The sequence below is a fragment of the Nelusetta ayraudi genome, unplaced genomic scaffold (assembly GCF_046127955.1).
Source record: "Nelusetta ayraudi isolate G7.1 ecotype Tasmania unplaced genomic scaffold, CSIRO-AGI_Nayr_v1 ptg000136l, whole genome shotgun sequence".
In the NCBI taxonomy this organism is placed as follows: Eukaryota; Metazoa; Chordata; class Actinopteri; order Tetraodontiformes; family Monacanthidae; genus Nelusetta; species Nelusetta ayraudi.
This window is the reverse complement of record NW_027466186.1, coordinates 5,795,744-5,822,500: the sequence shown is the minus strand read 5'-3', so window position 1 is coordinate 5,822,500 and position 26,757 is coordinate 5,795,744. Positions and strand designations below refer to the sequence as shown.

Below are 26,757 nucleotides of genomic sequence, written 5' to 3'. Positions count from 1 at the left end.
ATGGGAACGAACCCACCGACCAGAGAACACCAATTCCCAGTTCAAAATTTCTTCGCTTTTCTTTGCAAGAAACTGATTAAAATACAGCAGATGATTTGGTGCTTAAAAAAATCAAAACAAAGAACTTGATCCTCCTGGGTGTGTGTTTTGCATACACGTGTGTGTGTTTGTGTGTGTGGTTACTGCATTAGAAGTATGCAGCAGCCCCCTCACTTCCATGCAGACAGCTGCTCATTGCATCCTGCATCCCACTCCAGCCACCCGCTTGCTTTTTTCCCTGCGTTGAACCACTGACACGGTTAGATGGATAAGTCGCCGCAGAAGGAGGAGGCTTCCGCATTCATTACCTGGCCCTGTCTGAGGGGCTTAGCCAAGCGCTCCCACCTCATAAGATACAATCAAAAATAAAAAAAAGGGTGAAGTTAAACGAGGAGCCTCCAGGCTGAAGGTTCCTCCGCACGGGTGCCAAGACATCAATTAGAGAAATTCAATCCTCGATCGTGGGTGCATTATTTCGGACTTCATCATCTCGGCAGCCAAAGCCCTGGCCGTAAATTTTCCATAAAGACACCATTTCGCTGATGGGGGTATTTGTGAACGGCCACCTCTGAGGGCCGACCCTGGCGCAGGATCGATTCCCCGCCTCTGCCGCACTCCTCCGCCTCATTAGCAGGCGGGTTAAAACTTTCTCGGCTCCTATCTGCCTTCTCAGCGCATTTCTCCTCCCAGCTCAGTTCCCATCAGCCGTGCAACAATAAGTCTCGGCCCACTCCCTTTCATTCAGCATTCTCCTTGTCCCTGCGCCCCGTCGTAGGCCTCACATCACATCTCCGTCGCATCTCCTCCTCTTCTCTTCCACGCTCACTCGCTTCATTGATGTGGTCTCTCGCCGTGTTATTCCCCTCTTCTTGGTGCCTATCAGCCCTGGCAATGAGGCCTGAGAACAGAACGTTCAATGCGACGGCACATTCAGACACAATTGGCATCCTTGCTCGAGAAGCGTAAGGGAAATATAGATCAATCAATCGCTATAGTGTTACAGAAATAAATGCCCGAGTGTTTACACCGAGACAGAATGTTCTGATGTTTTTAATTAAATTGCTCCAGCGGCAAAAAAAATCTTTTCGGTGTCAATACGATATCCCAGGGTGTTCGTTATTACTGGGAGACCAATAAGCAACTTCATGCTCCGCTTTCCAAAGATTATGAATACGAGAGTAAACAGAACATTCCATTTGTTTTAATATACAATTGAAAGAATTCAAAATGATATTAATCATCAAACATGCGGCCCATCAGCGCTTAGTTTCTGCAATGCAAATTATTGGTAAGAAATTTGAGATCCATGCAAGGCCAACTGCAGTGACAAAATTATTTTTGCCTGTGGAAGATCACACATTACCATGTTAATTAGCCAGCAAATAACACATTTATAATGCAGGGAGGCGCCTCATACTCTGATGGAGGTTGCAGTTCAGTCCAGTTCACACTGTTCAATAAAAGATCTTGGGTTTCCTTAATTGAAGCATGTACTTCACACAAAAAAAAAGAAGGGCGGGCATATGCATCAATCACTTTACTAGGCAGAACTCACTTTGGTCATATTTTCTAACCATCTCCAACCTGCCTATAAATTCATAAACCCATTCTTTACTTGTTTTGCTTGCCCCGCATTCACATCCACCTTGTGTGATTTAAAAGACTGGAAATTAGCCCTGACTGACACCGCATGCAGCCAGGGCTTCGCTCTGAAATGTCCACCTGCAAGACACTCTGAGACAATGTTAACGATGAAGCGAATCAATGGAAATCGACGACTCGACCTCTGACGATTCAAATTGAAAATGAGTGAAGATGCATCTTTTGCTTTGGGTAATAATCCAGTCCACAGTCCGTCACGTCGCAGTCTATGGCGGTGATTGTGCTTCTGACAAACCTCCCAATTTCACCCGCTCACCCCAAACGTTCTCCACCACCTCTCGAGTCTCGCCTGTCAGAGGAAGTCCTTCGACAGCGCCTCTCCGAAATTGGGTGCGGCCATGAGGATGGCGATGGTGCAGATGATGTTGAAGACGCTGAAGCCCACCAGGAAGAGGCGGTCGATGACGGCCGCCGCAAACTGCCACTGCTCGGCCAGGCTGAGCTGCCGGTCGTGCTCCTTGACGCGATCCACCAGGAACTGCACCTCGGACAGGAGGGCCTGCAGCTGCACGTCTGCCGCCGACCACCTGTTGGCGCCGGCATGCGTCTGCAGGGCGGCCGATCTCCCCGCTGCCACTTCCAGGCCGCAGGGTCCCGGCGAGGGGGCGGAGGCGTCAGGATCCGGGGACGTGGAGGAAGGGTCCAGCGGTGGAGCGACGCCGGGCTTGAAAGATTGGAGGTGGCGGTGGAGAACAGGGGTGTTTCCTGCCGCTAGTCCAGAGGCTGAAGCTGCCGCCGCTTCTTCCTCCAGAGCTCGGCCTCTGGGGTGCGGCTCAGGCTCATCGGAGGCCTGGAAGGCGTGGAAGACCATGTAGGGCAGGTTTCCGTTGGGCTGCAGATGGCCGGGAACGGGCAACACGGCGGGTTGAGCGTTGAAGCGGTGGGCCTGCGCCAGCGGGGGGGCCAGCTGAGCCAGGCCGGCCTGCAGGGAGCTCAGGCTGGTGGGGAGGTTGTTGGAGGCCAGCGGGGTGGGCACGGTGGTGTTGGTGGAGGACGACAGGGTCTTGCTCTGGGAGTCCGCCTGGCTGCCCGACGGGGTCGGGTCCGCCCCCTCCCCCGGCCGCTTCATCCGCAGGAACCAGGGGATCCACTGCAGCAGGACCAGGTGGACCTGACACACAAGGAGGAGCTCCTCTCAACAGACACACTCTGAACTGCAGATGTGTCTTAAAACTTGTGCGTTTAAGCTTTTTCAGGAACCAAAATGTTCTCTCTTTTGTGTTTCATTTCTTTTCCCCAAACATCAAAGCCCTTGGATTTTTTTAAATTTTGTTTCTTTAATAATAAAACAAGTTATTCTTTTCTAATGACCTTCTTTGCATCATATTAACACGCTCCTCTCCATTTTGAAAAATATTCACATCTTTTAACCATCATCAATGGGGCGACTTGTGGCTCAGGAGGTAGAGCGTGTTGTCCAATGACCGAAAGGTTGGCGATTCAAATCCCGCTCCATCCTAGTCCGTTGTTGTGTCCTTGGGCAAGACACTTAACCCTAAATTGCTCCCAATGGGGCTAGGCAGCGCCTTGCATGGCAGCAGCCACCCATTAGTGTTTGAATTTGTGAATGAGAGTGCTTTTGGGTACCGTGAAGGTGCTTGAAAAGCGCTATATAAGTGCAGTCCATTTACCATTTTACCATCAACAGCCTTCAGCAATCTGACTGAGAGAGTGAAGCTTTGATTTCACGCTCGAGTTGTCTGTTTTTGCAGCATTAAAGTTAAGGCACAGTTAAAAGCCCCAGTTCAGAAGCACAGATGTGGTTGTAACTCTAGTCAACTTGAACTACAACTCCTTGGACCGAAGGTGGAAGGAAACTCAAGACACGAGATGAAAACTGCCGCATAAAGCCTGAGTGAGTCATATTTTAAAATCTATAATGTTAATTGTAGTCTTTTCTGGCCATGGAGGCGTGTTGTATAGAGATAACACTGTGGATCAGGATCAGTATTCAGCTCACGCACTAACTCTATGCAGTCGAGCAGAAGACTTTTACCATCTTCTTCAACAGCCTGTCAGTAATACCACAACTTATTTACTTTGGATGTGTGTCTCGCTGTGAAATAGTAAAAAAGTTTTAAGTACCCGTTTATACTTGCAGCACAGAGTCCAGTGTCAAGTTAATGCACCAAACAGCCTGAAAATGGGAAAAATCTGTGCCGTGCTCACAGGTCCGACTCTTACCAATCGCGGCATCTGTCCATTGTTTGGGTTGTGATGGTGAAACTGAAGGACGATGACTGTGGCCACAACAGACATCCCCACGATCACCATGGTGCTGGCAAAGTACTGACCTGAGAGCAACAGGGACATGGGAAGCGAACATGTTTTTTCATTCCTTCCAACGGATGCAGAAGATTTTTCCTCTACAGCTCAGAGAGAGAAAGAACCAACCTATCAGGGGAACGGAGTCTGAAGTGGCAGGCATAATCTCCGCAACCATCAGCATGAAGACAGTCAGAGAGAGCAGAACCGTGATGCCTGGAGGCAGGCGCAGGGCACCAGGGAGGGGGAGGGTTTGTGGAGGAGAAGCGAAGAAGGAAAAACAAAAGCGCATTTAGTGGAACGGGCCGGCTGTTCAGCTGCAGTCGAAGGATCCCTGACACTCGGAGAAATACCCATTTGGTTTTTATTCTCCCCCTTCACTTCTCCAGACTTTTAAAAACATGTCTATTGTGTAAGTATTCTTCTTCTTCTTCTTCTTCTTCTTCTTTCAGCTCTCTCGACACTGTGAAAAGTTTTTTCAGTCACGTCCACGAGGGAGACAGTGATGATAGAGATGAAGATCTTCCGAAAAAACAAAACACTGATATTTTTCCCCTTTGTTTTTTACACCATGCCTCATCCACTCCACCTTCCTCCTTCCTGTGAGCCTCACCCAGGCTGATCTTCTCCCCCGAGTTGGCGGGCAGCAGGAAGACCAGCAGGGTCATGGAGGACAGCAACACACATGGGACGAGGAGGTTCAGGGCGTAGAACAGGGTCCTCCTGCGCAGAGTCACGATGAAGGTCACGTCGGGGTAGGGCTCGGCGCAGCAGTCGTAAAAGACTTCGTGACGACCACCGGGGACCTCTGGAGGACAGCAGGGAAACCACCGCAGTGGTAAGAAAGTTCAACTCGGAAGGTACTCCTTACTTTGATTAAAGACAGATTTAAGTCTTCAAACAAAATTCACAGCACACGTTTTTGTGTGCACTGACCTTAACCCACCATCCTCAAATCCAACCAACAACGGAGAGATTCTTTCTGAATCGATCGAAAAGTTCACTGACCCTGTGTCTGCCCACATCCTCGTCTAATTTAATGAAATTCAATATTTACTAAATATATTAACTCCCGCTACATCCCTGGTCATCGCAGTGCTAGCAGAGCGCTCGTTTCCAGGCAACACAACTTAAGATCACGAGCTTCAGCCGGCTTTCTCACCCAGCAGATCCCACTCGCCGTTGGGCATGTATCCCGACACGTCTGCCGCCTTCATCTGGATGTCCAGCAGCCAGCCGTCAAACGTCCACGAGCCGAACTTCAGCTCGCAGCGCTGGATGTCGAAGGGGAACCAGCGCACGTCCACGCTGCACGTGCTGATAAATATTCCTTCAAGAAGCAGTAGGAGCAGGAAAGACGGCTGCCAGTTGAAAGGCGTGAAAAAGAATAGGATTAAAACAGACTGCAGGGTGTTCGGTTTGCCTACCTGGAGGCAGGTACTCGCAGAAACCGCTGGAGTTCACCAGCACGTTGGTCTTGAAGGTGGCGTCAAACTTGTCATGAGCGCTGTGGGAGAGACACAATGGTGGAAGTGAGCAGCAGAATGAGTAGAGAGCGAGTACTCGCAATACTGAGTTCTTGATAAGGCCATCACATATGATAGACAGATGTTCTGTTATTTGAACAACATTCCTCAGCATGTTTTTCTAGAACATGGGGTAACTGTCACAAGCTTCACTGTAGTACAAACACACATTTAGCAAAATTCTCATATGCATACATATACAACTGGTATTGGTGTTGTGGTTTCGGCATGTATTTTACGAGTACTAGCATTAGTATTCAACCCCAGTATCGGTACAGATACCCAAAACTGGTATCGGTGCATCCCTACTAATTAATATGACGCACCTGTTGTACAGCAGTATGTCAGGCGTCCACACCTGGTCAGGAGTAAAACGAAGGTTCTTCACCCCAGGATACTCGGACTGGTTCCACTGGAGGTAGTAGTCATACCAATGCTGAGAGACAAAGCAAAAACAAGCGTTCACTCTGGATTTCTGTCTGCTCCGTGCCTCGGTTGTTGTTTGTTGTTCAGCCATGTTGGTTTTAGAGAGTTCACTTGCGTTTTAATGAGCATGTCAGCCACGCCAACCACAGTAAAAGGTGCTTGGTGTTGCACAAGGTTAAAAAGCCCCTTGAGGCTTGTATGGACTCAACAGAGATAGAAAGTCTTTGTGGTGATATAGTAAAGTCCTGAATAAGAACTGTAAATACTAGAGTCCTTATCTGTCTTCCACACTGACGCGGCCATTAGCACAAGAATGAAACCTGAAACCAGGTCAGCATCTGAGGCAGACCCATAAAGCTGATTCTGCAGACGCAGGCCGTTTGGAAAAATGAGATTTTCAAGCAGGAATCAATATCACATTAATGATTGTTTTCCATTATACTCACCATCTGCAACCAGGCGTTGGTGGTGATGATCTGGTTCTTTTCATCCTTGCAACACAAGCGACACAGACAAGATGATGGATAATTGATCAAGCCAAATATAACCATTACATTATTCATAATCATGAAGTCACTGTGAACTGTCATTACTTTCTGTAAAAGTTTTAATGTAACTGGGTTTGGCAAGTTGAATTATTTTTAATTATTTTGTTCTTATCTTGTCTGCAGTCTTTGTCCGACTCTGCGGTGGGGAAAAAAACAGATCAGACAAAGACATCCAATCCTCGTCATTACAGCCGCCCCAGATCAGGGTTTTTTTTTTTGTATTTATGTAGAGCAACTATGCATAGAAAACCTACATGCTGGAAGTGCTGTCTTTAAATTTAGGAAAAGTAAATAAAATTTTCGTGAATTTAGACTATTTACTGTTCTGCAGATGATCCTTTTTTACAATGCCTGGAAAGTTTCTTCATACTGGACTCTTCATACAGTAATTGATTTGAATTACCGTACATAAAATAGAGATAGATAAGACGCCTTGCTGTAGCTTCAGAATCTATTTGTACACCGGCAGCAGATCCTCCGACAGTGTATTCGACAGACAGTGCCGTCCCAAAATCCAGATGTACTCATATGAGTTTAAATTATTAAACAGGAATCTAGCCCCCTATGATTTTAAGAACGCGTGAGTGACTGTGACTTATGTTGCAGATTCTGCCTTGCGTACCACATCCATGACCTGCATTAAGGTGAAGGAGAACTGGACGGTGAGAGCCTGGGAGTCGTTGGCCACCGGCCTCTCCATGGGGTTGTAGTCCCTCAGGAGCTCCTTCAGCAGGACGCGCTGGTAGGGACCCTGTAGCGACGCTACAACAAGGGAGACGGAGTGGGAGTTATGTAGCGGAGAGGCGACAATAAAAGTGGCAGCTAGATGCAGAGTGCTGTGTCGGGGAAAGGTGAGGAGAAAGCGCTGAAACAGTGTGATTGAGAGGACACCGCCGTAGATGTAGTTAAAAGCAGAGAATAACTATTCCAGTGGTTACAAGGAGGGAAAAAAAGCAATTTTTTGGACAGAGTTGGATGCAGTTACGACAACAGAGGAGTTTAAAAAAGGAGAGAAGAAATAAGACTGGAAGAAAAGATATGGGAGGAGCAGACAGAAAATCCCTTTCCCTAATTGATTCCCCACTGATTGATCACTAGCACCAAATCTCTTCCTGGTCATAAGATTTGTCAGTTTTATATCATGCAGGGAAGACAGAGAGAGGGAGAGAGAGAGATAGAGGGGGAGAGAGAGAGAGAGAGAGAGAGAGAGAGAGAGAGAGAGAGAGACGCGCGTTAAACAGTGAAACATCCCCTGACAGAAAAACTGGCTCAGCACTCAGACAGATGGGAGCGGGACTGTCTAGTTTTATTCTCTCCGGATTCAATCATCACCAGCAGGAGGATGGAGCCATCACTGCTAGATGCGAGCCGCACTGCATTAGCTACAAAAGCATAATTCATGTTTTGTTTTTTCATATCATTCTATGCACAATGCTCTGAACGCTTCAGGTTTAGCCTTCAACACTAAACTGATGCTTTGTTGTACATTTCATACTTTCTTTTTTTGGAAAGAGACAAAAGCAAGATATCCAATCAGGCAGGCTTAGACAGAACAAAACATCAGGCTGGAAATGTTGTGACTCAACTGATAGAGTGAGAGATCTATCTATCTATCTATCTATCTATCTATCTATCTATCTATCTATCCACTCCTCTGGTGTGGGACTGAACTGATGCAAACACAGCAAGATTTTTGCCACAAACGAGTACAGTCTAAAATGCCCATGCATGGAATTGCGTGCACACCAGTCCGGGTGCACCAATGAAAGGAAAGTCACTCACCCCGGAGCAGATTCCCAACTATGGACAACCACAGAGCCACGGCGCGCTTCATGCCGCACTCTTCCTCTCTGTATGGAGTGTGACACTGAGGCAGGGATCTGGAGAGAAGAAAAGATTGTGGGAAAGAGACCGAGCGGAGTGAGTGTGAGTGAAGCAAGCTGTGGCAAAGGGAAAGGGAAAGGGAGAGGGAGAGGGACTGAGAGCAATTAAGAGAGCCAGAGTGGGTGCAGTGAATGCTCTGAAGCAGCAGCACTCGGGTACGGAGAGAGATACAGACACCTGAATTGCTGCTTTAATCAACCTTCACGCTTCTATGCTCATCAATTCGACTGTATTAATTAGAACATATTCATCTGGCATTATCTCAGTCACTGAGGTTATTTACGACTTTTTAATCCACTGACTATCTGAATCAATCTGGATCAAGTCCAACAAGCAATAAATTCTTCATTTGATTTTTAAAATTAATTTATTATCTTACATTTATTATAATTAATTTAGTATCGTTATTTTTTAATACTGTAATTTACATCCTATTCTATCCATCCACCCTCAGAGCTATTTTGAAAGCTTTCTGAGTTGTTTAATTTGATGAGAACATTCATGGCGGTATACTGACACCTGCTGGATATTTTGACAGAAGTGCAAATACTGACTAAAGTTTTTCTTTGCAAAGCCACATGAAATTGTGTCACTGGATAGACTTGTGCGTTCATAAACGGAGACATATACTATTTTAGGCCTCGAGTAGTTGTCTTTTTGCTACTTGTCACGGAGAAATGCGGTGGTCTGTATAAAATGTTTATATCAATCTTTATTTGTAAAGCATGTTTCATGTATATATATTTTTTTTTAATGGAGCACAGTGGCTTCCCCGCATACACATATCACCGCCACTGCCACCACGACCCTTACATTTCGAAAAGAATGAGATGATTATATTTCCGGAAAATCATCCATAATTAAACTTGCGTATCCTAATTAACTTTTATTTTGTTAAACCACTTGATTTATTAAAAATCTTTCTGCGTGTCAGCCTTAACCCAATCTACATTAAAAAAAAAAAAAAAAAATGTCTTCATTTGCACCTTCACAAAGCAAATGATACGGGGGGACGGGGGGGACAGAACCTTGCCCTGTTGGTGACGTCAATCATCATGCGACGCCTCACTGTTTTTGTCGGGCGCATGTGATTTGCGTCACGTCATCGCGCACCAGTTCTTTATTGTTTCGTGGTTACAGCGCATTAATATATTGCACGGCAGCTGAAGCCTTCGCACTGGGTGACGTTCTCACGGCTTCAGGTAAACAGACTGTGTGAATGGGATTCTCGGGATGGTTTTTGTCGCTGTCGTCCTTTGACGAGTTTGTGTGTTTCGTCTGGAGCAGACACGAGCAGCGAGGGCGAGCAGCGAGGGCTGCTGGCAGCGGTTGCAAATGGTGCAGTGCCAGTGCGGTGTGGGTCCAGATGCTAGCTGGTACAGGCTAGCAGCCGTGCTAAGGCGAAGTGTGTGTGAAGAGTCGTGAGTCGGCCGGGGGGGTGCACAGTGATGCACATGTTGTCCGTACCTGTTTATTAAGGTTTAATCTGACTCCGTTATGAAACAATTACCTCCAAAAAGCAATGTGGCCCCGTGTCAAACTTGTAACGACACTTGTTCAAGTTTATTTACGGCAGTGAGTTCATCATTTGGGAGGATGTCAATTATTTGAACAGTGTAATAACGCGTTCTTTGTAGTTCATTTGAACAATTTGAGCACTGTTGCCTCTCAGCAACAAGGTCGCGTGTTTGATCCCCGGGATTGTGTGGTCTTTGGCAACTTCCCCTGACTTGGGGGTGAATTGGGAACTGAAAATTGGCAGTACTCTCGTAGGATAAACCCCGGAAATTGCAAAGGAGTAGGAGTGAGTGCGAGTGTTAATGTATGCTTGTCTTTCTATATGGCTGGTGGTCCAGCAAGTCACCAGTCCCCCTGCCTTGTGTTGTGGAAATGAGACAGTGGACAGAGAATGTGTTGCTATTACAAAAAATACAATAAAGCTTAAAAATATATATCTGCGAGTAGACATGCATGTTGTGTATTTTCTCCCCTATTCACACAGTAATACAACACAGTAACTTTACTAACAACATTGTTACATCGCTATTAGGTCGTAAACATACATATGTTTTATGTCTGTGTAGCTCAAGAAAAAAAAAAAAATCTTACTTGTTGCTAAATGCACGCGTATATTTTGCTGTAAACGAACGCTTTTTTGTTGGGCACCTTGAACGCAACTGCTCTACTCAAGTCCATTATTAGTGACCTTCCCTGTGTAGTACTCCGTGCGATACTTTCTCTCCCCTGCTGCCACCCTGCCGCAGTTACAAGTCACCGCTGTGATTGTCGTTGCATCTCGAACCAGACTGTATTGCGTTACTCTCGGTCCGCCCTCCGTCGGGCGCCTCTTCCTTCGCTCGCCGCATCCGATCTGAGCGGTGTGCGATGCCCGGAGACCGTGTCCTCTATGGCGGGGACACTTTTTTTGGCTCTATCGTTACCTTTTAATTAGCGATGGGCGGTTCGTTCGCGACGGAGAGCCGCATGAGCCGATAGTTTTTGTTTGTTTGTTTGTTTGATTTGCAGTTCTTTATCTTGTGATATGTTGTCGATGTGTTCTTTCACTTGTACATAGTTGTATTGTTTTTTTTGTTTGTTTTTAGTATTTTCTATGTACTTTTACGGGACTGTGTTCGTTTTAGCACATTACGTGGTTATAAAACAATATAAGTAACCAAAAAAAAAAATCTAAGGAGCCGCTTGGGAGCCTAAAAAGCCGGATCTTTTTTTTAGTGAGCCGAGCCAAAAGAATTGGTTCTCTGAAAAAAAAAAAAAAAAGAGAAAAAATAAAAAGCCGGAAATGCCATCACTACTCGTAATATTTCATCGACCGACGCAGTCACATCTATGTGCTGTCTGAGCGGTGTCTCCTTACGTCGCGCTCCCTGCCGGGTTCCGTCACTGGAGTCACGTGATCGACCTCACCTTTTCTCGGGAAGCGAAAACGAAACTTAACTCGACTGTCGATTGCCCGTCGTCCCGACTCGCTTGCAGCAGACGCAATCGAAATTCCCTTTCCTTTCTTGTCACAGCTTAAAAAGATAAAATAAAAATCTCCGCCCCGCTCCAGCTTTAAAAGCGAAGCGCACCTTCAGCTTTGTTACTCATCTTTAACGCGTAAATACATCGAGAAGGACCTCACCCGGCTGTAGTATTTGCTTTTCCTCTCTTCTGCTGCAGTTTCTCACTTACTGGACTTGCGTGCTGTTGCGTCTATGCGTGCTGTTGCATCTATCTATCTATCTATCTATCTATCTATCTATCTATCTATCTATCTATCTATCTATCTAAATTCCAGATTCAAAGTGATCTCGAACTTGAATTGTTGTTTTTGTTTTACCCCAGTTGACAGCTGCTTCAGGTGAGAACCATACCAACCCGCTCCGTCCGTACACCACACTGTGTGTGCAGCTACTTGGCCGCACACAACTTGACATCAAGTTGCATTTCTTCGTATCTTACTTTGTCTTTGGATTTTCAGTGAAAGATGGGAAAAAAAGCTCAAAACTTAAATCACCGCTCGGACTTGCCTTAACTTGCCCTAACTTGCCCGAATAGAGTGCGAGAGGTGTGACGCGTTCACTGTCGACCTTTGGCCACTTCCCGGCCAGGAGTGTGGAGCATAATGTTGGCGCATTGGGAAGACAAACCCAGTTTTGATTTGGGTTGTCAGCTGTTGCCTTGCATCAGGCTTGTGATGAATCAGCTCCAGCCCTGTCGGGTCCCTCCCTGGGCCGCCAGCCCCTGTCGCTCCCTATTACCATGATGAAGCACCGTCACGGTGTTTTCTGTTAATGCCGTGTTGTTTGGGCTTGCTCAGCCCTCTGCTACAGGCTGCTGATGCTGAGCCGGCCAGAAGGGATGAAATTTGACTCAGTGTATTCTGTGTCACCGTGTTGTCAGTCTTACTGACACAGACATCGTTGAGCGTTGTTCAGTATGACACTTGAACCTGAATCAATGTGTGTTGTGCCACTGGGAGACTTTATGAGGTGCCGCTTGGAAGAGGCAGAAGAGTTTATTTCTAAGTAAGACAGTGCAGGGTTTTTGTCGTTGCTTCTCTAAAAGGCCACTGCACCGCCTCTCTTGTCCTAATCAGGGCTGTTTTACATATTTTGTTCACAGTCAATTTTATCTTGTGCCTGTGGAAACTCGTCTTGTTTTCTCTCTCTTTCCTCCTGCTCTCAATTGTCACACTGTAGACAATGTTTCACATCAGAAATCCATCCAAAAAAAGTCAGAAGAAGGTCTGAATTATTAATCACATATCCAGGGGTTTGGTTTCAGAGGGACTGGGGGGAGACTCTAAGTCACCCTGCAGTATCCTTGTACACTATGCGAGTGTATCATTTGAAGGTGTACACATGCAGCCAGCAAAATTAACAGCAGTGTTCTTGGACTGTTTTTTTTTTTTATTTTTATAATACTTTTATAGATTTTTTTTACAATAACTTTTATCATCCACTCCATCGAAAGACTGTAAACGACACATAAAACGTGCTGTCCTTTATAGTAGAGATTCTCTGACTTTACTCAGATAAACTAAAGCAGGTTAGTGGCTCGCCAACGGCGATTGAATAAGGCTAAATTACGGCGGCGTTATTTATTCCTGTTCATTAATCTTGCGCTCTCCTTGTCCACGATTGTGTTTCAGGTCCCCTTGGAGTGCCTTCGCCCTCCACTGACTTTCAGTCGGGATCAGCTCGTCTGCGCAAGAGGAAAGGAAGACGGTTAAATAGGAGCTGCGCTGCCGGCAAGGCCACACCCCCCCCTTACTCTCCCGCCCTGCGCTATGAGCAGAGGTAGAGGAGGGCCCTCCAGAGAACAGTATCCCAGGCATCCACCTCCAAACCTTCCAGCCAAGGAGACCTACTACAGACCTGGTCCGCCCTCGTTGTACCTGAGGCCCGGGCCACAGCAAGTCGCATTTCCAAGTAGCTACCGTGGCCCTTCCCATCCGGCGGCGGCTTTTCAGCCACCGGCTCCTTTTCCAAATGCCACTGCTCCTCCTTTTCCAAACCATAATAAGGTAGCTTCAAACCTCGCACCCTCTAGCAGCTCGTATTCTCCACAACACCGCCCCGTCCCCGGGACCAAAGCTTTCCACGACCAACAAGTAGCCTTCTTAAAACAGACCTGTGAGTCGCCCCGCTTCCGAGCTGATCCGCCATTCGTAGCGACCAGGGGAGCGACACCGGGAAGGCAGCCTGGTTCCTCATACCAGCTCAGTTCAGGTTATGACCGATATTCAAATCCCAACAACAGCTACAGGACTCACGATTCCGACAGTCAGGAGCAGAGTTTTAGATACCCGTCAAATGTAAGAGCTCCACGGAGCTTCCCATATCCGAGATACCTCGTTCAAAGCCAGCTGCGAGGTCAGAGGCACAGCGTCAACTCCAGCAGAGCGTGGGCTCCAGAGAAAGACTCTCTGTCTGACAGGTTTCAGCGCATTACGCTTCAAGACAGGCCCCAGAGAGGAGAGCAGTTTGACAGATATGGCGCGTCCTGCTACTCGCCAAATGTGAGTTTTGCTAAAGTTAACATCACTCTGAATCCTGCCATCCAGGACCAGGTCCACGCGGCTTTGTTCGCCCTGCAGCCGAGCGAGAGCGTCTCGGCAAAATCGCTGGCCAAAAAGCTGCGTCTCCCCAAGAAAGTCGTCAACAAGGCTCTCTACTCTCTGGGGCGCTCGCAGAAAGCGTCCAAGCAGGGAGAGCAACCTCCAGAGTGGACACTTTATAAAGAACTTCCACCAGCTATAAACTCCACACTACCTGTCCCTCAGCAGCACGGCTCAGAACAGCTCCCGCAAACCAGTCCCGAGCCAGAAAGAGATTTCCGTTTGGTGCAAATCAAAAAAGAGGAGGACTTCGACACTGAATCCAGTTTGTCTAACGATTCCGACTCATCCGAGTCTACAGATTCCCAGCAACCAGCAGAAGGCCAGCAGCGCCAGGACAAGGATTACCCGTGCACCGCTCTCTCTGCCAAGCAGGGCCCGAAGCCCCCCACCATGACGGATCAGAAAGAGCTCATTCTTCAGTACCTCCTGCATTCACAGGAGGCCACCTCCCTGGTCATTGCAAAAAATCTGCGCTTGAGGAACGCCAAGCACATCAACCCCACCCTGTACGCCATGGAAAAGCTTGGCGATGTGGTCAGAAACAAAGATGTCAGCCCCCCAACGTGGGAGCTCTCAGCCCACCGCAGAGAGAGGATGGAACGGAGCCTCAAGGCGATGCAGGGCAGCCGCTCCGAGGGGACTCCGATGGAGCTGGAGGGCCTCGGCTTGGGTTTCCGACCGTCCTCCCCTCTGCCACCACTGCCGGGTCTGGTGCTGCTGCCCTTCTCAGAGGGCTTCATGCCTGAGCAAAATAACAGCGAGCGGGTGAGTTGTATTTCTGTGTGTGTCTTTTTCTCAAAGTGAGATGGCAGATACAGACCCAAACTCTCACAAAGGCTACAGTAATCAACATGTAGTGGTATCGCACATTAGTTGCAGCTCTATTGATGATATTAGATCTAAGTTCTTGTTTGTAATGCGGAACAGGATAATCTCACATGCTCTAATAGTAACACTGATGTTCTTCTCCATTTATTCTCATTCAACAGGTCAACGGGTTTTTTTTATTCTATATAATTCATTCATAATTCAACCTCCTAGGAAGTATATTGATCTTGTTTGAACCACAATAAACTGTGAGCAGTGTTGTTGGCTCAAAAACGATTGAAATGATTCAAAAATGTAAATATTTTGCCAACTTTTTAGAGAATTTTTTTTTCTTAATTTCTGTTTTTAGGCTGTGTATTATGACATTATTTTTTTAGATGTATTACCTGTACCTTGGGAAAATGTGACTTAATGTGTTGTTTAAGGTACAAATATTTACCCTCATGGTCACAAATTTGTTTTGCTTGTCCTCTTTCAGCTTCAGTCCTTCTGTGGGCCACCCATTCCTAAGAGGTGCAAGAGTGAAGACCGAGGAGAGGGCCAGTGGGCCAGCGACGACATCCCGGACTTCCTCAACGCCATGCGCAGAGAGGCAGAGGCGGAGAAGCAGTTTGCAGATGCGGTGAGGACCAGTCCAGGTGGGACTGTGGCCGTGTCGCTGGCTGCGCCGCCTCCCCAGAACCTGCTGGCCAAACTGCAGGAGTTGAGACTGAAAAATCCTGTCAGCGGCCTCATGGAGTATGCCCAGTATCTGGGACAAAACTGTGAGTTCCTGCTCCTCGACCAGTCAGGACCTTCCCACGATCCAAGGTCAGTTTTTGTTGTTTGAGGTTTTCTTATGTTGTGCGTCGTGTAATGTCTTTAATAAATTTTACTATGTGAATCAAGTCCGAACTTCGTAGCAGAATCAGATTGCTGGCCAGTTTCTTAATGCAGGGCCTGGCTCAAAATGATGAATCACTTGGACTTGAGCTGTTCTGCCTTTACTTACAATTTTGGTAATTATTGTTAGTAACTCTTGCCTTTTTCCTCCCGCGGTTCCCAGATTCCTCATGCAGGTGAAGCTCAACGGGAGGCTGTTCCCTGTTGCAGAGGCCTCCAGTAAGAAGGTTGCAAAGAAGGACGCCGCCGCCGCCACCCTGCGCATCCTCATGAAGGAGATGAGCGGCGACTCGGACACAATGGAGGTGGAAAACTCAGCAACAGTGGAAGCGTTAAGTCAAGTAGCGGACATCGGTGTAAGTTTTTGTCTGTTTGTTTGTCTGCGCTGCTCAGAAAGTCACGCCATTTCATTCAAAGTCATAGTCGCTAAAATAGTGAAAGTGTTTTTGTTTTCTACCCTCCCCTTCAACCAGGCGTCAACTGAAGGCAGTGGTCAGGGTGAAGGGACGATGGGGAAGGAACATCCGCCGCCGCTGTCGCGCTCTCTGCCTGGTGGGAAGAACCCGGTGTCTGTCCTGATGGAGTACAGCCAGCGCAGCGGGAACCCCATCGAGTTCCTCATCACCGGACAGGCGGGTCCGCCACATGACCCAAGGTACCAGCCTCCTCCTCGTCCTCCTCCTCCTCAGGAGAAGAAGAAGAAGAAGAAGAAGAAGAAGAAGAAGAAGAAGAAGAAGAAGAAAAGACACTGCAGCTCTTTTTGCACACATGCACTTCCCCCTGGGGGGTGCTATTTCTGCCCTGGTGTTTCCCAAGAGTTGCAGTCAGCTGACACAGGCACACTGCCACCTCTGTTCACAGCCATTCGAGTTTTACTGTCAGAGACAAACTCTTTCCAAGTGTACAGTGTTTGTTTTTGCTTTTGATCTGATGGTGTTATAATTTTTTTTTTAATGAATTTTTTGAATGTAAAGGCTCCTCAATCCTACTGCCCATTTCACCTTCCATCTGCTCTTCACCGTCGTCCATTCTAGGTTCATGTACAGGGTGAAGTTCGGCGACAGCCTGTTTCCGGAGGCTTCGGCGCCGAGCAAGAAAGCTGCCCGCCAGCTGGCTGCAGAGGAGGCTGTCAAGGAACTGATTTCTGAAGGGAAATTACAGCTCAACAAGGTTGGTTGAGAGTCGCTCGTTTGAGCAAGACAAACAAGGCGTCCAAAATAAGACCCTAATTCTAACCAGAGAGCTCAGGGTCACTTTGACCAAAAAACACAATGCTGTCATTATGCTGATATTTTTGTCCACTCTACAAATCTGTCTGTCTGCTCTCTCTTTGTTCCCCCAGCCTCAGCTGCCCCTGGGCTCCTCCAGCGATAGTGACGCCACTCTAGCCAGCACCATGTGCTCCACTCTGCCTTCGCTGACTGCCGAGGAGCTGCGAGCGGCTCACGAGGCCGGCGTCGGCGATCTCATCAGCCACCTCAACAACAACGCCGTGTCGGGTCTGCTGGAATACGCCAGGGCGCGTGGCTTCGCCGCCGAGATCCGACTGGTGGGCCAGTCTGGCCTTGCACACGAGCCCAAGTGTGTACACAGAGACGACATTCACACACATCTATGTTGTTCCTGTGAGCAAAACTGCTGGGACTGTATCTGTGAACACCTGTCTCGGTTTGTCGCCTCCTCAGGTTTACTTACCAGGCTAAACTGGGTGGCCGCTGGTTCCCTCCTGTGTGCGCCTCCAACAAGAAACAGGGGAAGCACGAAGCGGCTGACGCGGCACTACGCGTTCTGATCGGGGAGGCGGAGAGAGCAGCCCGCACCGGCGAGCTCATCCCAACTGAGGTTCGGCCTTTTTTGGTTATTAGTTATTTTATTTACACACATCAGCATCAGACGAGGACACTTTGCCTTAAACATCCAGTGTGTAATATTTGACTTGATTCATGATTTTTATATTGGTAAAGACTTGGTCTTGCTTCCAGTTAGCTGCCATCTTGCACCACTATATTACTAATGAAGCCTGGTGTGGACAATCCAGGTACCTGACAGCACGTTTTGTAATTAGATTGACTGCTCGCGTATTCAAATAAACCAACAAAGAAGAAGTTTGACAAGATCTACAGATTTGGGTGTGCAGGCCACCGTAGTTTACTGGCAAGCTCGGAAGCGGGAAAGACGATGCAAACTAAAATGTAGCCACTTGATGTTGCTGTTTTCCTAACCTTTCAATGCGTTGAACGTGTTCTACCACTTTGCACGCGTCCATCTGCCTAGCTTCCTGTGAGCGGCAGCACTCTGCACGACCAGATCGCCATGTTGAGTCACCAGCGGTTCAACACTCTCACAACGCGCATCCAGCACAGCCTGCTGGGGCGCAAGATTCTGGCCACCATCGTCATGAGGAAAGGGGAGGGCCTGGGCACCGTCGTCAGCCTGGGAACTGGTACGTGCATCCAAAGTGCAGTCGTAATAAGCTCTAACTGCTGCAGCGCGGAAAACAGGGAGCTGCTGAATGTCAGCGTGTCTTTCCACAAAATGAAGATTTAGAGTCTGACGCAGCACCGGGCCACTTCAGAGCTGAGAGCCGCTGGTTTGTTGTGTCGCCTGACGTTAATGCGCTTCCTCCCGTCCCTGCCAGGAAACCGCTGTGTCAAAGGAGAGGAGCTGAGCCTCAAAGGGGACACGGTCAATGACTGCCACGCTGAAATCATCTCCAGGAGGGGATTTGTTCGGTACGATGAGATGTCTCTCTTGAGAGCGGCGTTCAAAGTTCTGAAAAGAACCCCCCGCCCCTCCCTTTATTTCTCCTTTTGGGACATTATCTCAAAGTGCGACTCTCCTTCTCCTTGTATAACCCTGTCAGGTTCTTGTACATCGAGCTGCTCAAATACTACGACGGTGCTGACAACAGTATTTTTGAGCCAGCGGGGGACAAACTCCAGATTAAAAGTGACATCAGCTTCCATCTGTACATCAGGTGGGACTATCACCTCCCCTCCTGTTCTCCTCCTTTACCTTCCGTCCCCACCACCCTGTCGTCACAGTGTCACACTTTTGTTTTTCAAAGCACGGCACCTTGCGGCGACGGCGCTCTGTTCGACAAGTCGTGCAGCGAAGTGGGGGACAACGTGGAGCACCACCAGCCGTTGTTTGAGAACACGAAGCAGGGCAAGCTTCGCACCAAAGTGGAGAACGGTAAATGGCTGGCGCACATGTGCAATTGGAAAGGACGTTGCATTGCATCCGGATCACCCTGAAGTCTGAAATCACCTCTCATCCGTCTGCAAAAGCTTCAGTCGGTGTCAGCGTTTAATAGCCTTGCAGCTTCTGTGCAGTTGTGCTGCAGCTGCTGCTCACCGCACCCTCAGGGGGGTCAAATGCAGAGGACAAATTTTGCATCCTTCGGGATGTGACAATCAGTGGAACTTCAACCTAAAAACACACACGCTGACTACTGAGAGGAAGTGATTGCGTTACCGGACATGAGTTCTGCCTCTAGACAGATGTTGCGGTCGGGTCTGTTTGATTTAAATCACAAAGCACTTCTGCTTTAATATAATAAGAAAAGCTCTCAAGGCTTTTCTCTGCAGTGGTATATTGCTGCTTCACACCTGGCTGTACTTTGGCAAGAGTTCAGTGGGCGCATCGTCGGCGTATCACTCTGTAGTTTCACTCAGAACCCTTGAACTGTTGCCAGCCAGCAACAAATGTGATTGATCTGCTTTGAAAGTAATAGCAGCTTCATCCACTCACCTCTGAGGTTTTTGCTCTTTAACAAGCCACCCACCCACTTCCCAAAAGATCCCTGTAGGTTCCTCACCAGGTGGAGGGGATTAGGGATGGGGAAAAAAATTAGACAATCAAATTAAAAATTAAAAAATCTATTTTCTTCTTATAAGGCTGGAGCTCATCTGCGACTGCGCTGCAGCGTCGTACCGGACCGTTTAAGGCGACGCACATTAGACACGAGCACGCAGATCAAAACAAACTCATGGGATGAGACACTGACGGACACGGCATTAAGGAAGACTGTAAAAAAACTAATTCCACCTGCTCCTAAGGGATTTAAAGCCAGCGTATGGCAGCATTTTGGGTTTTACGAGGTTGAAGGAGGAAAGAAACTCACTGCACGTCAATTAATTCACGCGTGTCTTTCACTGCTTCGCCCAGGCGAGGGCACCATCCCGGTGGAGTCCAGCGCCATTGTCCCCACCTGGGACGGCATCCAGCACGGAGAGAGGCTGCGGACCATGAGCTGCAGCGACAAGATCCTGCGTTGGAACGTGTTGGGCCTCCAGGGGGCGCTACTCAGCCATTTCCTCAATCCCATCTACCTAAAGTCCATCACGCTTGGTGAGAAAGAAATTCCACCAGACTCCAAATCACATCTGGCCAAATTCAGTTCATAGCTAAAAGGTGTGTGTCCATGCGCAGGCTATCTGTACAACCACGGACATCTGACGCGTGCCGTTTGCTGTCGGCTGGCCAGAGACGGTGACGCCTTTTCCAAAAGTCTCCCTTCTCCCTTCTTGCTGAACCACCCAGAGGTCAGTCAGCATTCACACTCAACTTATTGGGGCTTCGTGAGATACACCAGCAGTCAAAAGTTTGGACTCACCCTATGAATTTCATGTCTTTTCTTTCATTCTCATGACTGTTGACATTGCAGTTTCTCACTGAAGGCATCAAAACTACGTATGAACACACATGGAATTATGTAGGAAACAATAAAAGTGTAAAATACTCAAACACGTTTTATATTTAAATTCTTCAAAATAGCCACGTGTTTGTCTTGGCTGCATAATTCCATATATCTTGCTCATATATTTGATGTCTTCAGTATCTGCAGTGTAGGAAAAAGAAAAGAAAATTGCATGAGAAGGTGTGTTCAAACTTTTGCCTGGTCGCGTACTTTTGCCGAAATGAATTTGCTCCAAATGTGTTTTGCAGGTGGGCAGAGTGAGCGTGTATGATTCCACACGTCATACCGGCAAAACCAAGGAGTCCAGTGTGAACTGGAGCCTTCCAGACCAGCACAGTGTGGAGGTGCTGGATGGGACCAAAGGCAAGCTGGACGGGTGCGTAACAAAATTTTCCCTCCCGACTGCAATATTTCTCGCGCTTCGCAATAAGCATCCTTTGCGTTTCTGATGAGCGTTTCCTCCCTCCAGGAACAAACTGAGCTCGTCCCGAGTCTCCAAGTCCAACGTGTTCGTTCTGTTTCGCACCCTGTGCCAGCGTTGCGGCCGCAACGATCTCCTCTCGCTGGCCTCCTACTCACAGGCCAAGGTGGCCGCCTCGTCCTTCCAGCAGGCCAAGCAGCAGTTCTTCCAGGCCCTGTGCGAGCACGGCTACGGCGCCTGGATCAGCAAACCGCTGGAGGAGAAAAGCTTTGAGGCGGGGGAGGGGATGGGCAACTCCGGGGCAAACATCCTCATAGGATACGGCAACAGTAACGGAGGAGCGGTGGAGGTGAAGCAGGAGGAGGAGGCCTAGGTCGCTGCAGGGTGCATTTTTACAGAGCTTATTTTATTATAAAGGGGAAATTAAAAGCACAAGGTAGGCACAGTGGGTGGGGGAGAGGAAAGCCGACAATCCAAAAATGCATAGCCAGCGACTTGAAGCCCGTCTAATGATGGTGCAGGAAGTAAAAGAAGACAAAGGACTCAAGGGTGAAAAGATTCATAAAAAAAAAATAACAAATGTGGGGAAAAACAAACACCACTTTCAGCATTGTCATAAATGTTGAAAAAAAAAAGTTTTTATAATTTTAAAAGAAAATTTCCATAAAAATACAAAATACACTACGATAGCGAGTTAATTTTTTTAGTATACTATCATGTTGAGTCATTCTGGTTTCTTTTGTCTTGCGTCTGATGTTACGCGGCATGCGGGAGGCCAGTCTGTGTGGAGCGAGAAGAGATTGGCTGATAAACTGTCCTGTCCTGACACGAATATCGCTTTGTTTTCCCACAAGATCTAAGTTCAGTTACTAGTCCCCTGTGACTAAACCTTTGTTCAGGTACGTGAGGGATTCTAAGACTCGGCTCCATTTGGCAGTTGTTAGTCCTCATTATAGCTGTGCAATAAGCCATTTGGACCCAGTTATCGTCTCCCCTTGTTGTCCAATTTACCCCGGACAACCCAAATGGTTGACAAAAGCTGCTAATTGGGAGTCAGCTGCAGTACAGGTCCTGCCTTGTTTTGAATAATTCTTTTATTCAGCATTGATTTAGGTTTGAACTGTCCGTCACAAATTGCTTGTTTGCTGCCTTTGTGTGACTACATGTTGTGTTCAAAAGCGTTTGAATGGCCTCTGTGTTGTCAAAAGCAAATCCTTCTCTTAGTACCTTAGTATCCTTCCCTGAAGTACATTAATTCATCTGTCTCATTTCCGCCTTACAATTCCAAAAGCTTTTATGTATGTAAGAGTATGTGCCACCCCCCCCCCCCACCCCCCCCACCCCCACACACACACACACACACACACACACACACACACCCATCCTGTGGTTTATAATTAATGCCCTGTCACACGTTTGGGTTTTCACCTCCTGTCAGTACTGATGGGACCTGGCTTATGGCCAGACTTGGCTCCTCACATGTTGCTACTAGGTGTAGTCTTGATTGGTGCCACCCCTCACAGTAAAACCATCTGCGCTTCTGTGCCCTCCTGTAGAAAGTGCTGTTGTCATTCCCACTATTTCCCTTCTGATGTTGTGGGCCTAAATCCTGTGTTACAGTGATTTTTTGTTTTGTTTTGTTTTGTTTTAATTTTATTTTAGCTTCATGTCTGTGAAGACCTGGAAGTTGTCTGCTCTTCATTCAAGCATGTGGGTTTTTACATCTCCGTTGTAAATTAAAGGCTTCAAGGTCCTCTCACACATGCGAGGGGACCTTGAGTGTGGAAGGAGAGCACGCAGTTTCTTCTTGTCATATTTTGTTTTCCTCTTGGAAAGAGATTTTATGGTACATTGACTTGATAAGTCAGAATACATGAACACACAAAAGTGTGCAGGGTGTTCCCAAAGTCTAATGCCGAAACTCTAACCACTGATTGATTTGAACAAATACACAACTCTCAATCCCAACAGTCCATTTGTCCCTAGGCCGTCTTGCTGTAGTCAAGCAAGACTCAATAATACACAAAACTGGCGAGTTGCTTCTGTAAAATGAGAGTTTTAACAAGGAGTTAAAACTGTTGACCGTTTCAAACTGTTCTTAGCTGCGCATTCAGACCCCGCTGTCCATAAAAGAACGAATATTTGATTTGCAGTGCTATACACACTCTGTGTATATGTAAGTTAAATGTATATACGTTTCTTGAAATGTCATCTACCGTTCATGTTTTTTTTTTTCCTCTGATGTTAAAACAAAGCTGCAAAATTCTGATTTTTACCAATATGTTTGGGTATGTTATTTGGTTAAAAAAAAAAATAAAAGAAGAAGCGGGCTCAGGAAGGCTCGGTGGACTCATGTTTGTGATGGATATTTTTTTTTTGTCTCTTATATATCACATTTTATTCACCAGGTTTTCATTTTTATAATATGTTACATTAAAGTTAAATATGTTTTATTTATTAATATACAATATTTAACCGGGTTTAATTAAATTACTTTGGTGCTAAATTGAGAGAATTGTGATTGTGAAAACAGAAACAATACATTGAAATTGCGTTTCAATTAAATTCTGGCAGTGATTTTTGTTACATATTTTTCATTTAACCACAAGATGTCGCTCACGAGCCAGTAGCCGTGTTCAACCGGCCAGGGTCGAACCACTGTTTATATGAAAACACCAAGATGATGGCATCAACAAACGCCTCTGCAATAACACTAATGACGTTGTGCACGACATTACTGTGAAAAGGAAAAGAAATAGCTTACTCTTATAGTTTACTCTTATAAAAACAATTTTCGATTGTTTGGACGAAAGAACCTTTGGAACATTTTCAGTGTGTATACTGTTATTTGCTGCTATTCACGTTAATCAACTTTACAAAGTATATTAGCATCTCCGTTACATCTACAGTCCTAGTAGACTGGTACAAAACCGGAAGTTATACGTATTTCGTCTTGGATACACAAAAATAGCGCCGTTTGCTTGGAAAATGACAGACATTATTTCAGTATCTAAAGTATATTAAAGCTTTGAATTAAATGGGTTGAACTGTTTTTACTTGAACTTTAAGGGGGGGAGAAACTCTGTCGTTTTATTTTGGTGGAAGACCAGAAACCGGAAATACGCTCTGTGTTCGTCTAGACTGACTTGATGCCCGTGTCTCGTCTCGGACTCACAGCAGTTGAACTGCTCGGTCGTCCAGAAGAAGAAGGCGGTCTGAGCACCTAGTGTGGGGGCATTTTTAGTTCCCAAGATACGGAATAACATTACCCATACGAACACAAGTTTGACGTGCAGCAGACTGAAGCTCGGCTCTCCTTTCGCGCTCGGCTATCATGGCTGTGATCGGCTCGCCGTGGACGGAGCACCAGGGGGGATTTAAATTTCTCTTTCACCCCCGCAGCTTTTTGTGACTGAAGTAACTTTGAACCCCGCTATTGTCTCAAAGTTGTTCATCGATATCCGAAAGAAGGGAAACGTCCCTGTTTGTTTGCTCTTGTATTACTTGTTTATTTCTTTCGAGGGTTTTGTTTTTTTGTTTTTTTTAGTTTATTTTTTTATTTATTTTTATTTTTTTAGCATTTTGTGTTTTTACCGGGGCCGAGGTGCCGCCGGAGTGAGAGCGGCTCGCCGAGTCGGGACTGACCGCTGGAGCTGCTCCTGAAAATGGAGGCTGTGATCGAGAAGGAATGCAGCGCGCTTGGGGGACTCTTCCAAGTTGTTATCGGAGACATGAAAGTAAGTGGGGAAAACTCAACTTATATGCATCATAACTTATTTTACGCGAAGAGCAGCAAATAGTAAGTCAACTTTCAGTCACTTATTGGGTTGCGCCAAATTGCTTGTTGGTGATTTTGTTGTTGTTGTTGTTGTTGTTGTTGTTGTTGTTGTTGTTGTCGCTGCTGCTGTAGTTTTCGCAGGTAAACACACTACAGATAGATCTCAGAGGTATCTACTCCTGCTCACTCGTTCCCGGAACCTCTCACAGCCATCCCATAATGCGCCGTCAGAGAGGTTCAGCAACTCTGTGTTTAAATGATGTCATTTTATCTGATAGTTTGGTCTCCCCGTCTGACTTTGTACTCACACAGGTCGGTTCTCCCACAGGGAAGGTTCGCCTCATCAGATATTTTTTGATTGATTCTTTGAACGCTCTCTCATGGGGGGAAACCTTGTGCGAGTGCATCCTCGTCTTCGACATGGTCAACGTTCTCCATGTGGCAAACTAGGACGTCTTATTTTGTGAGTCTGTCTGTCTCGCAGTTTAGACAATTAGTAGATCCCCCAGCTGTTGGATTGACCCTCAGGCATCCTGGGAATGTGGCTGTCAGGGTAGAAAATTACTCCGAGAGTCAGAAGGCTTTGACGTGTGCGGGTCAAATGGCCGGCCCTCGGAGGTCGTCTGGAGTCAGAAAGTTTGTTATGAATACCGCCCAGCCATTCAGCACCTCTCTGTCTCATGTACCACTCCACGGGCTAGTTCACCGTCCCGCTGTTCCCTCAGCTGTCAGGTAACTATGCAACCAGACAACACCTGTGGAAATATGCAAATGCACACTGCCTGTTTGCTTTTCTAACGTGTCATGTGCTCGGTTAAAGCAGCAGCAGCAGCAGCAGCAGCAGCAGCAGCAGCTCTTGCGTGATTTCGATATGATAGTGGGAAAAAAAGGAAGTTTAAAGGAATATGCGGATGCAACAAGTGGTACGAGATGTGCATGCAAGATGTGGTACGGGCTGAGCCGAAACGGTCTCGGCATAAACCAGGGTGACGTCACTGATGCCGAGAGAAATAACGAGGTCCTGCCGGGAGAAAGCAAAGTTGGTTGTTGGTTGTTGGGTGTAATGTTTGACCGCACGACATGACATTCCACAGGCCGCCGACACTAGTTGCACACAGGTGACAAACATGCTCACACTACATACATCACTTCTACCTCGCCCGCTCCCCGCCGGGCTCGGCTTGGTGGTCTCTTCCGATGCATTAGGCTGCTTGTTCTCTGTAATGGTTTTCACCAAAAGGGCTCTTCAACTATTTTCAGCCCAGGACCTGAATTAGTTAAATTTAGAGTCCCGCTGAGGACAAAGCTCATTATATCGGGGTATTATTACACTTGTTGTGTGAAGATCTTCACAAAAGAGGTCTTTGACCTATTTTGGAACTCATACAATAGGTAGTATTTGTATACTCCAGTATTAATGAATAGATTAGAATACAAACAAAGTTAAGCAGGCCCCGAGACTGCAACTACTTCATAGTCAAATTTCATTCTGAATTAATTCCAATCCTGACAGATTTCCTCTTTTTTTTTTTGAATACGTGCAGAATATCTAAAACCTTGCCACCTCCACTTTCAGGTCACCTGATCCCTTTTACACTAATAGCTGCAACTTGAACAAGCTTTCATTCGTGGCGACAAAAGCGTTGAAAAGGCCTTTGACTCTCTGGCTTGCTCGCTGCTGTTTAGCCCCGCGCCCGAGGCCAGGAATCAAAATAGCTCCATGTTGTTTGGAACGTTAACAACAAGCGCACTAAAAGTTTTAAATGTTCCGATGATTATGTAACTGATATTTGTCTTTGATTCTCCGCCCACAGAGCAGCTACCCTATTTGGGAGGACTTTATCACCAAGGCCAGCAAACTGCAGTCGCAACTCAGGTGAGGAGTGTTTCATGCGGCCACGCAGCACTTTACACATACTTAACATGAGTTTTCATACATCACTGACAGGTGTTCTGTCACGGTGGTGCTTTGACACAAACCTTGTTTCGACCGGATGTGCAGCGTCAATAAAGGACACGCAAATGCAGTTTGATGCGTTCACTCTTGGTTGGAGAATATCAAAAATATGACGATGGACGATGCAACATTATTGTTACATAACAGTTCTGGCACCCTGTGTCACCTCCGCACCCCCAAATCTCATTTAATTAACTGACCTGGTAGTTTATC

At 46.8% G+C, this 26,757-nt stretch overlaps 3 protein-coding genes across 11 annotated transcripts in view; 2 read left to right on the top strand and 1 right to left on the bottom strand.

The window, feature by feature from the left end:
* Window positions 1-1,073: 1,073 nt before the first annotated feature.
* Window positions 1,074-11,774, bottom strand: LOC142879298 (neuronal acetylcholine receptor subunit alpha-7-like). 2 transcript variants are annotated; one of them, XM_076012449.1, is made up of 11 exons: window positions 11,691-11,774; window positions 8,249-8,346; window positions 7,089-7,228; window positions 6,365-6,409; window positions 5,819-5,928; window positions 5,394-5,473; window positions 5,129-5,296; window positions 4,580-4,774; window positions 4,096-4,182; window positions 3,886-3,995; window positions 1,074-2,812 (listed from the first exon to the last, which is right to left on the bottom strand). In XM_076012449.1, exons 2-11 carry the CDS (start codon window positions 8,298-8,300, stop codon window positions 1,994-1,996), a joined length of 1,806 nt encoding a protein of 601 aa, XP_075868564.1. In that variant the 5' UTR covers window positions 8,301-8,346; window positions 11,691-11,774; the 3' UTR covers window positions 1,074-1,993. The 2 variants fall into 2 exon arrangements, with proteins under 2 accessions (XP_075868564.1, XP_075868565.1); XM_076012450.1 differs by having other exon boundaries at window positions 7,089-7,578; window positions 11,691-11,757.
* Window positions 9,413-23,162, top strand: adar (adenosine deaminase RNA specific). 2 transcript variants are annotated; one of them, XM_076012447.1, is made up of 16 exons: window positions 9,413-9,552; window positions 13,005-14,741; window positions 15,283-15,614; window positions 15,850-16,042; window positions 16,160-16,341; window positions 16,721-16,856; window positions 17,029-17,267; window positions 17,372-17,528; window positions 17,961-18,129; window positions 18,325-18,418; window positions 18,550-18,663; window positions 18,754-18,881; window positions 19,857-20,039; window positions 20,121-20,233; window positions 20,637-20,764; window positions 20,858-23,162. In XM_076012447.1, exons 2-16 carry the CDS (start codon window positions 13,143-13,145, stop codon window positions 21,180-21,182), a joined length of 4,092 nt encoding a protein of 1,363 aa, XP_075868562.1. In that variant the 5' UTR covers window positions 9,413-9,552; window positions 13,005-13,142; the 3' UTR covers window positions 21,183-23,162. The 2 variants fall into 2 exon arrangements, with proteins under 2 accessions (XP_075868562.1, XP_075868563.1); XM_076012448.1 differs by lacking the exon at window positions 9,413-9,552 and adding an exon at window positions 11,293-11,711.
* An 810-nt stretch (window positions 23,163-23,972) lies between these two features.
* Window positions 23,973-26,757, top strand: part of LOC142879323 (protein MTSS 1-like) — a 46,813-nt gene continuing 44,028 nt past the window's right edge. For 6 of the 7 annotated variants that reach the window (XM_076012523.1, XM_076012519.1, XM_076012517.1 and 3 more), the window contains exons 1-2: window positions 23,973-24,546; window positions 26,402-26,463. In XM_076012523.1, coding sequence (XP_075868638.1) covers window positions 24,475-24,546; window positions 26,402-26,463 — 134 coding nt within the window. In that variant the 5' untranslated portion in view covers window positions 23,973-24,474. The remainder of the gene's footprint in view (window positions 24,547-26,401; window positions 26,464-26,757) is intronic. The other variant, XM_076012520.1, reaches the window with a different exon arrangement.